This window comes from Myxine glutinosa, chromosome 1, assembly GCF_964187855.1.
Source record: "Myxine glutinosa chromosome 1, kmMyxGlut1.1, whole genome shotgun sequence".
NCBI classification, from domain to species: domain Eukaryota; kingdom Metazoa; phylum Chordata; class Myxini; order Myxiniformes; family Myxinidae; genus Myxine; species Myxine glutinosa.
The window spans coordinates 403,291,128-403,307,831 of NC_136261.1; the positions used below are offsets into that span (position 1 = coordinate 403,291,128).

Consider the following 16,704-nt stretch of genomic DNA (forward strand, 5'->3'; position numbering starts at 1 on the left):
CTGATTCGCTCAGAGCGATCACGTGATGTTCCATCCCTGCCGCCAGACCCCTTCCCCCTCTCCTCCCCCTCCCCCTCCCCCTCCTCCTCCTCCTCCTCCTCCCCCCTCCCCCCTCTTCTCCCCTCCCCTCCTCCCTTTCCCCCATACCCCTCCCCTCACCCCTCCCTTGCCCCCTCCCCACTCCGCTTCCCCCTCCACCCTTCCCCCTCCCATCTCCCCCTCCCCCCTCCCATCTCCCCCTCCCCCCTCCCATCTCCCCCTCCCCCCTCCCTCCCCGCTCTTCTCTCCTCCCCCCCCGTTCCGTTCCCCTCCCCTTCCCTCCTACCCCTCCCTCCCCCCCAACCCATCCTCCCCCCCACCCCCTCCCTCTCCCCTTCCCCTCCCCCTTGCCCCTTCCCCTCCCCCTCCCTCTGCCCCCTCCTCCCCTCCCCCCTCAATCCTCCCCTTCTCCCCTCCCCCTCCCCCCTCTCCCTCCCCACTCCCCTCCCCACTCCACCCTCCTCTCCTCTCCTCTCCCCTTCCCTCTCCCCCTCGTTCCCCCTCCCCCACTCGGCAATGCCGGGTACTTCTGCTAGTATGCCTATATCGTTGTTTAGAGAATGTGTTACGACTGTCTGACAAAAAAACACATTTCGAATATCTCATTTAATTAAGTCGTGATGATTTGGGTGATCAGGCCAACTGGTTTAACTAAGGTGATCATTTAACTAAGGCCGTTCGTTATAAGTTCCCAATGACTGCAGTTTGAAATTACAAGTCGTGCAGATTAAACAAATACATTAAATTAAAGCCAGAACAGCCACGCATTCAATGAAACAAGTCAGAAGGGGTGAAAAAAGCAACAACAATATTTGGAGTCATAACAGCACTGGTGGGACATCATCATAAACGAGGGTAGATCCTTATACGCAATGCCGGCCAAAAACCCACGTGCCGCCATGTGCAAGCCGCCACGTGCCAACGGGTAAACCTACAACATCTACTTCTCTCACAATAAGGTGAGTTGTTGTTTTTCTGTTTGTTGGTGACCTCACTGCTTTGAGCTCCCAATGATAATCACAACTAAACCTTCCACAAAGACTTTTTACAACAATGCACCTGAATATGGGGTTTTTAACAGTCATGAGGACATATTTGGCCCATTATTTCCTTGGTGAACTCCCGAGTTAATTTATTTCCGAACCCGAGGTAATTTATTTTCTACACCTTCACTCCTCAACACCCTTCAAACACTTTCCACCCTTTGGACCCCCTCCACCCCTCAAGCAGTACTTTGGAGGTACAACAAGCACCGATTGGAAAACTTCACTGATGGAATGGAATGTGGTTGTCAAGGTTACCAACTCCACCCATTGTGACGTATGCTCACTGAATATTTACATTGAATTCCCGTTTCTACCAATACACACTCCAAAGTAAATTTCTCAATTCAGGTGAGACATCTGCAAACCCCCTTCATTGACAGGTACCTTCCCGAGAATTCCCAATAACACAGGCAGTGCATTTGTGCTTTTAGGACCTCTCTTTATTGTGAAACCCTTCACAAATTCAAGTTTCGTAACAGGCAGGAGACTTCTTCTGACAAACAATTTTACAACAAGGGTGTTCTCCCCATATCACAAGTCAATGAACAATGGGCTACAGCAAAGATCGAGTAAAAAATGATGTCCAAACTGGCATACAAAGATGCCATCTGATCATAACCAAAAAGGGACAAGAAAAACAACTAAATCAGAAATAGAACAAAATTCCGAAACACTGGTCACAATCAAAACACTCAAATGGAACTTGGCTGAATACATGGCAAGTCCAGAAACAAGAATTACAAACTGGCAATCTAAGGAAGACCCTGAAAGAAGCACAATGAGATCCAAGATCAGAATGAGAGATGAAGTTATATTACCATTGGAGTTTTGGCATAAATTTTTCAATAATTCTCTACTATGAGAATATGGAGAACCAGATTAATAAATTTTACATTTTTATTAAAGCTGTTATTTTCTTATCCACTTAACCTCATTTTTCATATCCTGGTATTTCCGATTTTAGCTCTCCTGTGTGGATCTTCATAATATGCGATTTCAAACTGCCTTTTTGAGAGAAACCTGTATCACATATCGAGCATGTGTATGGTCTCTCTCCTGTATGGATCCTCATATGCAATTTCAAACTGCTTTTATGAGAGAAACCTTCATCACATATCGAGCATTTGTGAGGTCTCTCTCCTGTATGGATCCTCATATGCGATTTCAAACTGCCTTTTTGAGAGAAACCTGTATCACATATCGAGCATGTGTATGGTCTCTCTCCTGTATGGATCCTCATATGCGATTTCAAACTGCCTTTTTGAGAGAAACCTGTATCACATATCGAGCATGTGTATGGTCTCTCTCCTGTGTGGATCTTCATATGCGATTTCAAATGGCCTTTTTGAGAGAAACCTGTATCACATATCGAGCATGTGTATGGTCTCTCTCCTGTATGGATCCTCATATGCAATTTCAAATGGCCTTTTTGAGAGAAACCTTCATCACATATCGAGCATTTGTTAGGTCTCTCTCCTGTATGGATCCTCACATGCAATTTCAAACTGTTGCGATTAGAGAAATCTTTATCACATATCACGCATTTGTAAGGTCTCTCTCCTGTATGGATCCTCATATGCAAGTTCAAACTGTTGCGATTAGAGAAATCTTTATCACATATCACGCATTTGTAAGGTCTCTCTCCTGTATGGATCCTCATATGCAATTTCAAACTGCCTTTTCGAGATAAACCTGTATCACATATCACGCATTTGTAAGGTCTCTCTCCTGTATGGATCTTCATGTGCCTTTTCAAATTCCTGTTGACAGAGAAACCTTTATCACATATCGAGCATTTGTATGGTCTCTCTCCTGTGTGGATCTTCATGTGCCTTTTCAAATTCCTGTTGACAGAGAAACCTTTATCACATATCGAGCATTTGTGAGGTCGCTCTCCTGTATGGATCTTCATGTGCCTTTTCAAATTCCTGTTGACAGAGAAACCTTTATCACATATCACACATTTGTAAGGTCTCTCTCCTGTATGGACCATCATATGTGATTTCAAATTGCCTTTTCGAGAGAAGCCTTTATCACAGACAGAGCACTTGTGGGGGCGTTTTTCAGTGTGGATCCTCATGTGTACTTTGTTATTCATTGAAGCAAAATCCATTTTGCACACAATTACACTAATAACGTATTCGCCTTTCTCCAACCTTTTTGTGTTTGCTTAATTGAATATCAATCTTGGTGTTCAATCAATCTTGGCGAGGACCCGACATACACTTGAATTTTATACAAAGTGAGTCTTGATTACGTGATTGTTTCTTCAAAAAAGGCTTCTTCTTCACTGACAAGCTGGGACTGGACCTTATTTGTCCCATATGACTTCTGGATTGTTCTACAGAAACAAAGAACATCACTTCTTAGTTTTTTTTTTGGTCAAAATCAAATTTGAAAAATATTGAACACTTTTCCGAAAATTATATATATTTTTTCCAACACAAAAGATTGTATGTTAATTTCATACGTTTCCACTCACCAGTTGCAAAACAGGAGGCACTTCCGTTTGTCATGTGAATATCGTCTGAACCTTCCTTTGCATAAGCACATTTTGAATCTTCTGTGACAGATGAATTGTTGTGTTGTTTGCCTTCCACATTTACAGGATGGACATCACCTGTGTAGAAATCAGCGTCAGTCTTTTGCAGGGAAATGAGACTGAGAACCATCTTGAGAGTTCATAGAACATGTTACACCATGAAATGTATACTTCCATGAAAATATAATAATGATGTTCAAGATTGTTTAAAATAAAAATTCTGGATGTTAAGCACTATTGAAGTAGTCTTCTACATCACCCTTATTGACCACCCTATTTAACAAGTACTGCTAAACTGGAGGTTATTATAAGTAACAAGAAGGCGATTTGTGTTTAACAGTGTTCAAGTATATATTTCAACTTGATTAAAATAAAAATTGTAAGATTCATCAAAATGTTTGTCTGGAATTTACTGGCGTTAAAAATTTCTCAAAATTTCCTTTCACAAAGCTTGGAACAAGTGTGTTTCTACCCTCAGAAGAGCCAGGAAATAATATCTCTCTACTTTCAAGACTGAACTCTCAAACTTGTCTCCCTCCTCTAAGTCCCAGTGGCATCTGGTCCAATCCATATCTGGTGTTTGTTCCCCTTCCATCCCCTCCCTTAGCTGAAATTGTTACACACCGAACACTGCACATGATAAAGCTGAATGCCTCAACTCTGTGTTTGCCTCAAAATTTGTCACAAACCCATTGCTCTCTGTACCCACCATAACCAGTCATATCGAGCTGCCCCTGGACTCTGCTTCTATCCCAACAAGGTGGAGACGTTTCTGTCAAATCTCAACTCCGATTCCACAAATAGACCAGACGGCATTGACCCGCAGGTCACAAAATCCTGCAATGCTGCTCTATCCCACCTTCCCTCTGTTCTCTTCACCCTCTTTTGCTCAAGGTCATCTGCCATTTGCTTGGAAATCAGCCAACATTATCGCTTTGCACAAAAAAGGTGCAAAAAACAGATCCTGCAACTACAGACCAATCAGCCTGCTCCCAATCATCAGCAAGGTCATGGAATCCATCATCGCTTCTGATATCGAGTCCTTCCTCTTCTCCAATGGCTTGATCTCTGATCATCATATTGGATTCAGACCAGGCCCCTCTCATCAGGACATTCTGCTTCCACTGTCTCAACAATGGATGGAAGTCCTCAATGCTAAACAGGAAATGAGAGCAGACCTCGACATTTGTTGTGCCTCCAATGCAGTCGGGCACCCAGCCCTGGTCATCAAACTCTCCTCTTGTCGTATCCATGGAAATCTCCACACATGGATTTGTGGACTTCCTCTCTGGTCGTAATCAGCGTATGGCCCCTAATGGAATTCACTCATCTCCCCTTCCTCTTCAGGCTGGAGTTCCTCGAGGCAGTGTTCTGTGCCCTGTGCTTTGTCTGTTCTTCATTAATGAATGATCCGACTCTCTGGAATACCCTCTCCATCTATTTTCTGATGAGTGCACCCTCTGCTGCTCCATCTCTCAACCCGGAGATCGGCAGGAAGCAGCCTCTTCAATCTCTGCAAACTGAATAAAATCACAAACTGGTCAAACAAGTTAAACATGTCATTCAATCCTGACATATCTCACACCCTCACTATTTCTATTCATAAAGACCATTTGGAAAACCCCACCCATCTATTTTCTCAACAATCCTCTCCAAGAAATTCTGTCACTCAACCTTTTGTGTCTCACTATCTGCCATAATCTTTCATGGGAAAACCACATTTCCAAAGGCAGTCGCTGACTGGACATCCTCTGTCATGTGAAGTCCTTTCTTGGCACTACTGAGCTTCTCACCATACAAAAACCTTTATCCACAGCTTGAATGGGTACGACTCTCCCCTCTTGGCTGGTGCACCTGCCTCACACATAGCTCAATTTCATGCTGTAGAAACCAAAGCTTTTAGAATCATTGTTATCTCCCATGGTTAAGTAGATTCTGAAGGCCTTTCAGTCCATCACCGCAGGCAGATTGGTGGTCTTTCTGCCTTATACCGACTCCTCTCCAGCCTTACTTACTCATGGGAGTTACTTACTCTGTGTTACTTACCTTACTTACCTTACTTACTCTGTGCTGTGCCCTCCAAATATTCCTTCAGGACACACAAGACCTGCCAGGAACCCTCTTCTGGTGAAACGGCCAAAATCAAGACTCTCTGCTCACCTTCACTCTTTCAGTCCTCTTTTCTCCCACCTTTGGAACAAACTCCCACACTCTCTTCAATCCCACTCCTTCCTCCAGGTATTTAAAACAGCTGTTCACCACCATCTCGTCATACCCCATCCAAAACCTTGGATCTTTTATACCCCTGTCAATTCACCCCAGATCCACTTTTTTGAAATACCGAAGTCCGAGCAGGGTCCTTTTGTTTTTCCCTCTCCCACCCCTCCCTTCCACAGATCTCCCAATGTCCCTGTGCTCTCCTGTTATTGTGCTTGGGTGCTTCCCTCTCCTCTCCCCCCCTCCTCTCGTCTCCTGCTCCCTTTATTATATGTTTTATGTGTTCGCTCTGACACGAGCCTCGGCTTTGTATAAAATAAATTAAAAAGTAGAATGGCACTCAGCAGCTCTTGCTTTAGACTTCAAAAATATTTGGTGGTTGAATACAATCAGTGGAAAGGAAAACCCGAGACAAATTTCAAGTCAATTGGATAAATATTCAAGATTTTAAAAATCTGGAATGGTTGTTGATCTTTGGCCTATGCTGATCTCAAAAATAGTTGGTGGTTGAATTCAGGTAGCCGATATGAAAACCCTTTTCAAGTTTCAAGTCAATCGAATGAAAATTGAGGATTTTAGAAACTGGAGAAAAAGTGGTTGACGTTTGGCCCATGTTGACTTTTTGACCTCAAAATTAAATACGATTCAGTCGGACCACAAACTCTACCGCTGCTAGCTCTTACACGAGCCTCGATCTTGTATCCAAAAAAAAATATATAGTTCGTGAAGATCGGTTTAAAATTGCGACCTGAAGACAAGTACAAGTGAGAGGACAGACAAACACACAAACCAGAGTGATCAACATACTTGTCAGAAAAAATAATTTTTGCCAAGTAACAAACAGACAGGGGTGAAAACATAACCTCCATCCACCTTCAGTGGCAGAGGTAAAGATACCTGTTTTCAGTAACTTGTTCGGGAACTCAAGTCAAAGCTGAGATGAACCGAGTAAGGTTATGTGACATGGCAAAGATAAATGTACTGACACCAGGAGTATCTGTGCTGTGAGAGTGAACGATGTGAGAGAGAACCCATCGATTTATTCAATACATACCATTGAGGAGAACCCTGAGTGCCCGATGGCTCGTGGCATGAGTGATCGGTGATGCAAAACATCCTGTCTGTTGTTATGTATTCCCTCCCCAAACCCCGGTTACGGTGCACCTCAGAGTCTCGAAAGGGAATGCGGCAGAAAGATTTGTATTGTGTGGTCTAATAAACCATGGCAAAACCACACCAATGCAATTGTAGAACAAAACAAGTCATTGTATTAACAACTCTCACGTGCACAATAATAACACTATCAAGGAAAGCACAAGGAAAATGTCACTCGCATCAAGAGAACAATACATGTGATGGTGCCTTCACTCCCCAATGCTCTCAAAGCATTGAACTCACGATATGACAATCATGAGTTTTGTTTTTTGTTTTTTTGTATACAAGATCGAGGCTCGTGAAAGAGCTAACATTAATCACACAAAAAGACAAAAAACAAGGGGAGCAGCAGACAAGATGGGGAGAGAGGGGGAAGGACACAAACACAACATTTGAGAGCAGGGACATCGGGAGGACTTGGGGGGAGGCGGGAGAGGAATAAAACATATGAACACTGCAAGGACTCTGGGGTGAATTACCGGGGGTAGAAAAGATCAAGGTTTTCGATGGGGGAAGATAAGAGATGGTGGTGAACAGCTGTTTTAAAGACCTGGAGGGAGGAGTGGGATTGAAGGGAGTGGGGGAGTTTGTTCCAGAGGCGGGAGAAAAGGGTAATGAAAGAGTGAAGGTGAGCAGAGAGCCTAGACGTTGGCAGTTTAACCATAAGAGGGTTGCAGGCAGATCTTGTGCGACCTGAAGGAATATTGGGGGGACAGAGCACAGAGAGAGCTGGGGGAGCAAGGCCAGAGAGGAGTCGGTAGAAGACAGAAAGACCACCAACCTGCCTGCGGTGAGTGAGTGAAAGGCCCTCGGAGTTGACTACATCGCATGAGATTCCAATGATTCTGAAAGCTTTGGCCTCAACAGCGTGAAGCCGAGCAAGGTGTGAGGCAGGAGCACCAGCCCAGAGGGGGGAATAGTATTCCATTGAGCTGCGGATGAAAGCCTTGTATGTGGTGAGGAGCTCAGGTGTGCCAAGGAAGGACTTCGCACGACGGAGGATGCCCAGTCGGTGACTGGCTTTGGAGGCCAGCTTGGAAATGTGGTTTTCCCAAGAGAGATCATGGCAGATAGTGAGACCCAAAAGCTTGAGCGACAGAACTTCTTGGAGAGGATTGTTGAGAAAGTAGATGGGAGGGTTGTCCAGTCAGTCCTTTCTGAGAGACATCGTATGAGTGTGAGATTTGTCAGGATTGAAAGACATGTTCCACTTGTTTGACCAGTCTGTGATTTTGTCCAGGTCTGCAGAGAGTGAGGAGGCTGCAGACTGCCAATCTGAGGGATGAGGAATGGAGCGGTAGATAGTGGAGTCATCAGCAAAGAGATAGAGGATTTTCCAGAGAGTCGGAGAGGTCATTGATGAAGACCAGAAATAGCACAGGGTCCAGAACACTACCTTGGGGAACTCCAGCCAGAACAGGCAGGGAAGATGAGAGAAATCCATTCAGGGCCATACGTTGCCTACGACCAGAGAGGAAATCCGCAAGCCATGAGTGGAGATTTCCCTGAATACCATAGGAGGTGAGTTTGGTGAGCAGAGCTGGGTGCCAGACCGTATCGGAGGCACGTGATATGTCAAGTGAGACAGCTCTGATTTCCTGTTTGGCATTGAGGACCTCCATCCATTGTTGAGACAGCAGAAGCAACATGTCCAGAGTAGAATGACCTGGTCTGAATCCAAATTGATGATCAGAGATCAAGCCATTGGAGAAGAGGAAGGATTTGATATCTGAAGCAATGATGGATTCCATGACTTTGCTGATAATTGGGAGCAGGCTGATTGGTCTGTAGTTGCAAGGATTTGTTTTTGCACCTTTTTGTGTAAAGCGGTAATGTTTGCTGATTTCCAAGATGCTGGCAGATGACCTTGAGCAAAAGAGAGGGTGAAAAGAACAGAGAGAGGGTGAGATAGAGCTGCAGAGCAGGATTTTAGGACCCGAGGGCTGATGCCATCTGGTCCAGTTGCAAAATCAGAGTCGAGGTTTGATAAAAACTTCTCCACCTTGTCAGGAGAGAAGGACACAGAGTCCAGGAGCAGTTGGGTTCGACTGGGAAAGATGGGAACAGAGAGAGATGGGTTTGGGACACAAGATTTTGAGGCAAAGACAGAGTTGAGGCATTCGGCTTTGTCATGTGCAGTGTCAACTGTGTAGCCATTTGAGGTAAGGGAGGGGATGGAGTGGGAACAAACACCAGAAACGGATTTGACCAGACGCCACCAGGATTTGGAGGAAGGAGACAGGTTTGAGAGTTCAATCTTGAGTGTGGAGAGATAGTGCTTCCTGGCACTCCTGAGGGTAGAAACACACTTGTTTCGAGCTTGGTGGAAGGAACTGAGATTGCCTTCAGTTGGATTTGCCTTCCAAGATGCAAAGGCAAGTTGTTTCAGGGCAACTGCCTCACCACAAGATTCAGTGTACCATGGACGGGAGGAAGGGTAAGACAAGTGAAGACGAGATGGGATAAATCTGTGCATGAGAGAGAGCAGTTTGCTTTGGAAGAATTCCCAGGAACAATTGATGTCAGAGGCATTAGAGATGGGAGACCAGTCCAGTTGATTGATGGCTGCTTGCAGACTGTGCCAGTCAGCCTGAGTGAAATGCCAGACTCGTCGGCGCTGAGGAGGCTCTCTGAGAATGGCCAGTGAGATGTCCACTTTAACAAGCACATGATCAGAAGAACCGATTGGAGCAGAAGAAGAGCAGCAGACATTTGCAGGGAAGTTAGTCATAACCAAGTCCAGAAGAGAAGATACTCCATTGATTGAGATCCGGGTCGGGAAATTGACAGATTGTGTCAGTCCCAATGAGTCGCAGAAGTCCTTTGCTGAGGTGCCATGGCTGGTGAGAGATGAACCCACACCCAGCCAGCTGGCATGATGACAGTTGAAGTCACCACATATGAGGAAGAGAGAGTTTGGAAGAGTTGATAGAAGTTGGTCCATGTTGTCCGACAGAGAAATGTAAATGGAGTCATCACTGTTTGGAGGACGGTACAGAACATATATGAACAAAAGGTGGGAGCGGAGAGGAAGCCATAGCCAGAGGTACTTCTGTGGGTGGGGTGGAGAGAGGGCAGTGCAGGGAGAGTGAGGAAGAGAGTTTTTTTATAAAGATAGCCACCCCACCACCAGGACGAGGATCAGGTCTATCGTACCAGAGGAGGGAGTAACCAGGAAGAGATATTAAGGAATCAGAGACATCTTATCTTGAAGGAGGAAAGTTTCTGTTGAGCAGATCAAGTCTGGATTTTCAGAAGCAACCTGAATGGAGAGATCAATCAGGTTTGAGCGAAGGCCCCGGATGTTTGAGGTCCATACCGTTAGTGAGGAGAGAGGGGGAGCATCGGGTGCAGGACAGGGGAGGGGAGGGGTAGGGTCAGATGAAGGGTGAGAGGGGGATGTAGGAAGAGCAGTTGATAGTGTGTCAGAGATTACAGAAGAGTTACAAGAAAGGGAAGGATGAGGAGGACAAAAGGTTTGATGGTGATGGAATGAGGCACAGTCTGAGTTTGTTTGAGGGGGGGGGGGCAGAGGAAAGTAGAAGGTTGGGGGAGGTGGAGGTATGACATAGGAGGGAGAGGAAGTGGGGAGGAGGCAGCTTTGAGAAGGAGGTGGGAGGAGGGAGAATTTGGGAGGGATGGTTGGGGGGGAGATTTGAAGGGGAGGGGCAAGGGGGGAGTTTAGAAAGTGGATGATTAATGAAAGATGAACATATATAACAAATTGGGTTTGTTGTGATTTTCAAGTTAGCGATTCGTTTAAGAATGATGGAGGAGGGATGGAATGAATGAGAATTTAGAGCATGGAGTGATTTGGAATCATAAGAGATTGAATATTTTTTTGAAATGGAATGAGTTGAAGAGGAAATTGAAAGGAGCCTTTTAAATAAGAAGAAAAACAGGGTGTAGTAATAAACCACTGAATAAAACACTGAAGGGGATACTTGAAACATATTTAAACAGAACTGTGAAGAACAATCTTATATTCACAAAAATACCAATGGGGAGAGGAAGCCTAGAGTAACGACCAGGAGTCACTTGAACAGGGCAAAAGGTGGAAGGCAAGGGGAAAATGGGGGCGGGGCGAGACAGCGCACGTGGGCAGAGGCAAAAGCACACGAGGAGAAAGGGAAATAAAACTTTTTTTTGTTTGTTTTTTTGTTTGTTTTTGGGGGGGGGGGTGTGGGGGTTACAACATTAGACAAATAGTAGATGTTTGGTGAAGCTTGGTGGAGAAGGGGAAATCAAAAAAGCCAGCAAAACAGTGAAGGAAGGAACACCCTTCGACGGGGGAAGCCTGAGGCTGCAAGGCCTTGCTCGCGACGCGGCAAACAAACGATTAATTTATGAAAGATAAACACCGAGAAACTTCCAAGGGGGACACTATAAGTTCACACACCGAACGATAAATACAGTTTCGACAAAATACAATTGTGAACAGACTTAACTTTGAAAAACGTGGAGACCGTGTGGACCGTCGAAAACCCCTGCCACCATCTCCAAGATCTTGCGAGATCTGAATCCGAGAATGTTTTCTTTGGGGGAATGTAACATTCCCCCAAAGTCCGTGCATGGATCTCCACGTTGGTTGAAGCCTTGCAGAACGACGAAAACAGCAGGAAGGTATTGGCGCGGCTGTGTATGAGGAGTTACGAGGTGAGAGGTCGTGTCGCTGGCAGCTCACGGGATAACGATCCCCCAAACATGTGTAATCCACACCTCACGTCCACCAATGATTAAGCCGATGTGTAAAACCAACGGCGACCAACACAATGATGTCGATATGGGAATCGCAATGACAAAACACGAAGCACCAGGCGGACAACCACTTCGTGTACAAAATGGCGTATTGGCCTGTAATGGAGGCGCTTGATTTCTCTTCCACAATAACTCACACTGGGTGATAAAAGCTGAGACACTGGTTTAATTGCGCTAGCAATATATAACGATGTCGTGGGCAGTCCCTCCCCTGGGAAGCCCTAACTCATTCGCGACCAATATCAAAAAGGTCCGCTCGCAGCCTCGACACGATTCATGGCTGTATCTCCATCAAGGCCGTCCTCCTCCTCCTCTCTCTGCCAATCCTCCTTAACCAGCCTCTTTACCACGCTTTCCTTTTTCTTTCACAAACATTTATTTTTACCTTTTACTGGAGTCATCTCCATTTCACACAAAAATCTTAACAACAATATTACCTGAAACTAAAAATATTCTACAAGTATATTGTTTCGGTTTTGTGATTTTATAATAAAGGTTAATTTCCCCTCCTAGTTAGTTACACGACAACATGTAGCCTCGTTTAAGCTCAGTTATTTCTTAGTAAATGTAAGCGTAGTCCTTTTCCTGTGTTAGTTTTGCGTTGAGTAGGCCAGTGAAAATTAGGTGCCCTTATGATGCTTCGATGCTTTTGGTTTTGGCGTGAAATACCACGAGGCAGGCCTGAACAAGTCGACCAAGGCCGAAGGAAGGCGGAGGAGGAGGCATCGGTAAGCACGAGCCGCCAATCAGAGCTCGAGGGGAGTGACTTACCACTGCGGCAGAGGCGGGGTTTTGCAACATTCGAGTCGGGCTAGGGTGGGGCCATATAACCCTGTGCCCAGAGCCCCCCACCTCAGTTACGAGATGAGATGGGAGTTCAAGTTGTCAGATGGCAGATGAGTTGAGCACGGCCGGCAATTGAGTCCAAGTCCAGAGTGCAGTTCAGGGCAGTTCAGAAGGAGACGAGTGGCACAAACATAAAGAAAGGCACAAAAGAACAGATCTTACCCACAGCACTTATTCCCCCTGAGCATTCTTACTTATTTAATTATACACAAGAAATGGCTCAATCAGAATCACGAAGGAAAAAATAGAGAGAGGAAGTAAAGAGGATAAGGAGAGAGGGCAAACTATATTGAAGACCACCGATTCACCCTCGGCAGGCGTCGACATACGTGTGCCAATCCCGCAATGGGAAGACAAACAAGAAAAAAGGGAGGGGTGATGAGAGCAGAATGTGGTGAGTGCAAATGAGAACAGTGTGTGCAATGTAGGCTATAGACTTTAAGGAAGGGTGTAACAGACTGATCAAGAGGCCAATCGTTGACAGCTCTTTCAATCATGATACTCCATGTGCGTCTAAAGGAGAGAAATTGCCGGTTCTTTCGAGGAAAGCAAGAAGAGGATCATGTATATCAGCAGTGGAGATATCTTCCCACGCTGAGGACTTTGTGGCTCTTTTGCTCTCGTCCTTCAGCCCTGTGCTCGACTCCTCACAATGCAGTCTGCCCAGTGCTGTCTGACTTAGCTATGGAGCAGCTCGTCCCAGCTTCAGCGCAATTGATCTTGGCAAGTGATCCCTCCATGGCACAAACATGGATGCAGCTTCTCCTCGGGTCCCCAGCACGTTCTAACTGCAGAAACTCTGGCATTCTGGCTTTTTAAGCCAAATGGGTTGGGAGGATATACGAAGGAGTAATGTGCCTGGGAGGTGGAGTTCCTGGAAGCAGAGGTCGTGGCATGCCCTTTGACTCGATGCAGCACGTACCAGCTGACTCTCCAGCAAGAACAATCATTCCGAATGTCTGGCTCATCCCCAGGGTCGGCTGCTGCTCCTCGTCATGACTTTTCCCATACAGCCAACGATCTTTCCCTCCTCGCGCTTTTGAGTGAGTGAAGAGTTTTTGTCTGCGATGTGGTTTTGTTTGGCAGATGCGAGAGCATCATGTAAGAGAATTGGAGAGAAGGGGAAAACCTAACTAAGCCCACCCAACACATTTGTCCCATTTCCCTCTGAACAGGCGGAGGACGATCTGTGCAGGTAAACCAACAGCATGACCGATTCTGGACAGTTATCCGTATTCGCAAATGTCCTCACTCCAGGGGGAGGTTTCATAACCATCACAATATAAGCTCACTCTCTGCGCATGAGCAGTCGTAAAAATTCCCAGCCAAAGTACTGTCAAACGACAGGTTTGTTCACCGATTCATGTTCCGATTCATGTTCAAAATATAACGTACAATTTAAATAAGTTGTCCACATTTGTAGACAGACAGACGTGAACCAATTGCTTGACCACACTAATCACTGAGTTCGTGGGTAATTGAACAGCTACCTCCAAGCACAAAATGGGAATCTAAAAGTCTTTCGTGTCGAAGACCCAAGAAATGCCAATATTATGGCCTGCATGTTCCAATTTGCAGAAACCCCTTGCTGACACCACAGTTAAACTGATATTTTTTTCAGTGATTTTCATCCCATCTGAAAGTACAACAAATACGGCGAACAGGGTTTGATCAGGTGTGGCAGCCCATCGACACGCCCACTTTGACGGTACTCTACAGGAGTATTTAAGCAGTGGAGCTGAAGCTCGATACTTAGTGAATGTAGATTGCAGACCCAATCAGAGGTGGTTCGTGTCTCTGGAGAACTGTGGTTTCCTGGGCGTTGATGTGAGAGAGTCGAGGACGATGTGGCTGGTAATTTGAGTGGCACAGTGAGGATAATCAAGGAGCGGAGATGAAGCCCGACAGGAGACAAATGTGGATTGAAGGCCTGCTTCCACCAGAGACGACACTCAGATACTGTTCCGGTCTCGAGAGGACATGAGGACGACCTGGCTGGGAAGGAAATGCTCAGAATGGCAAGGAAAAGCAATTCACTGACAGATACATTGGGCGTGCAGGTCTGCGAAACTGAACAAGGCCTTCCGGTTGATTGTGTGCTGCGAACATTATGCAGAGAAGCAATCGATGAACGTAATGTCGAGTCGCAAGCTCGGGGATCCCCGAGGTGAGAAACTACTTCCAATGGCCTGAAGGAGGGTGGGCAAAGTACCGGTGGAAGGTAAGAGACTTCGACGAACGAAATGGTGTTTGAGATAAAGGAAAAGAAAACAACTTATGTGATACAGACCACCATGTGGTATTAGTCTATGTGGCGGTATCAAGCTCACTCCAAAGAATGAAGCCTGCACCTCCTCCGGTGGGAAGAAACACCAACTCACAATTGGATAGAGATTTGCACCAAGCCAAGAGGCTGTGCGGGTGCTGCCAGTCTCAAAAACTAAATTCAAGAAAAGGAACCTTCGAGCAAGGAAGAGAAGGAGTCCATTTACTTCTGTAATGTCTATTCAAGACAACAGTGGGGGATAGCCAGCAGAGGAACTACATTAATGGACCAGCTGAAGAGTACCAGATTGACCACCAGACCAGGGATGGTGCCATCCAAAAAAAAAGAAGAAAAGTTTAGTCAACGGCACATAAATCCGAAAATTAAAATAAAATAGGTTTGGTGAAGGGCAGAAGACAAACACAAGAAATGAGGAGGATGGGAGCCACACGGTCATCTGAGATGGACAGAGAAGAGGTGGAAAAGTGGCCACAATGGCATGGGGAGGGACTGCGCGATGAAGCAATGGTTTGGAATGAGGAGCATCACTGGGGACCTCACGGCGAAGGTATGGTGAGACGGAGGTAGAGGAGACAAAGAACCACTCTAATGGGGAGGGTAAAAGACGCAACTTACAATCGTGGACCGAGTGAAAACACCAACACAAATTGAATGGGATGAAAATGAGAACGGCAGATGATAACACACAGAAGGACAGAAGGAACAGGGAGGTGAAGGAGAGAAGGAGAAAAGGATGATGAGGAACAGCAAAGACTGGAATAAGAGCTGGCAAACAAAATAGTGGAGATGAGATTGCACCATTTGGGGAAAGACCACAACTACACTGGAAAACAACCAATGGACAAAAATGTTGTTTGGGCGACACCCAAAAAAAAAAAAAGGAATAAAGGGCAATTCACTTACCCATCTGCAAAAGTCTCAATATTCTATTTCCAGAAAACTCATGGAAACGTTATCCAAAACAATCATGGAAAACAATGAAGTAATCGCTGGCTCAGGTACAACCTAATTATCCCAATGAGAACAGAAAACAAAGCATTGTGACCATATATATGGGGTTGTATATGCATGAGGGCATAATTATCGACAATTTGTTACCATTTGTATATATCTTGAGTAAATATTAGTGACTAAAATTTAACAAATTAAGAAATATCACGAATCACATGCATGATGAGCCCGGTGAATATGATCACAACTCGTTTGTGTGAACCTTCAGATAATGACAACTGGGCGTTTCTAGTCCACAATGGTCCCATCGAGACAAATACATGGGTTTCAGGTATAAATGTACACAGATGCATGAATGAAAATCACAATACAAGCCACTTTCGTGAAGTTGGTTCTCATGCATTTGCGATTTCAATCGTCACCTTGCCAGTTTGCTGGGTGTGGGTACCTCTCTCACCAGCCATGGCTCCTCTGCAAAGGACTTCTGTGACTCACTGGCCCTGACACAATCTGTCAATTTCCTGACCCGGATCTCAGTCAATGGAGCATTTTCTCTTCTGGAATTGGTTATGACCAACTTCCCTGCAAATGTCTACTGCTTTTCTTCTGCTCCAATCGGGTCATCTGACCATATGCTTGTTAAAGTGGACATCTCTCTGACCATTCTCAGAGAGACTCCTCAGCGTCAACAAGTCTGGCATTTCACTCAGGCCAACTGGCATGGTCTTCAAGGAGCCATCATTCATCTGGACTAGTCTCCCATCTCTACAGCCTCCGATATCAACTCATCCTGGGAATTCTTCCAAAGTAAATTGCTATCTCTCATGCAAAGACTTATCCCATCTTGTCTTCAGTTGTCACAC

The 16,704-nt window shown here is 45.4% G+C and overlaps 1 protein-coding gene across 3 annotated transcripts in view; it reads right to left on the reverse strand.

Moving 5' to 3' along the window:
* Positions 1 to 1,503: 1,503 nt before the first annotated feature.
* The window catches only part of LOC137417081 (uncharacterized), a 30,251-nt gene continuing 15,050 nt past the window's right edge, over positions 1,504 to 16,704 (reverse strand). Inside the window, exons 2-5 of one of the 3 annotated variants that reach the window (XM_078770355.1) lie at positions 12,529 to 12,609; positions 6,899 to 7,016; positions 3,568 to 3,705; positions 1,504 to 3,426 (exon numbers count right to left, since the gene is read on the reverse strand). In XM_078770355.1, the coding sequence (XP_078626481.1) occupies positions 2,017 to 3,198 (1,182 nt within the window). In that variant the 5' untranslated portion in view covers positions 3,199 to 3,426; positions 3,568 to 3,705; positions 6,899 to 7,016; positions 12,529 to 12,609 and the 3' untranslated portion in view covers positions 1,504 to 2,016. The remainder of the gene's footprint in view (positions 3,427 to 3,567; positions 3,706 to 6,898; positions 7,017 to 12,528; positions 12,610 to 16,704) is intronic. The other 2 variants (XM_078770356.1, XM_078770357.1) reach the window with 2 other exon arrangements.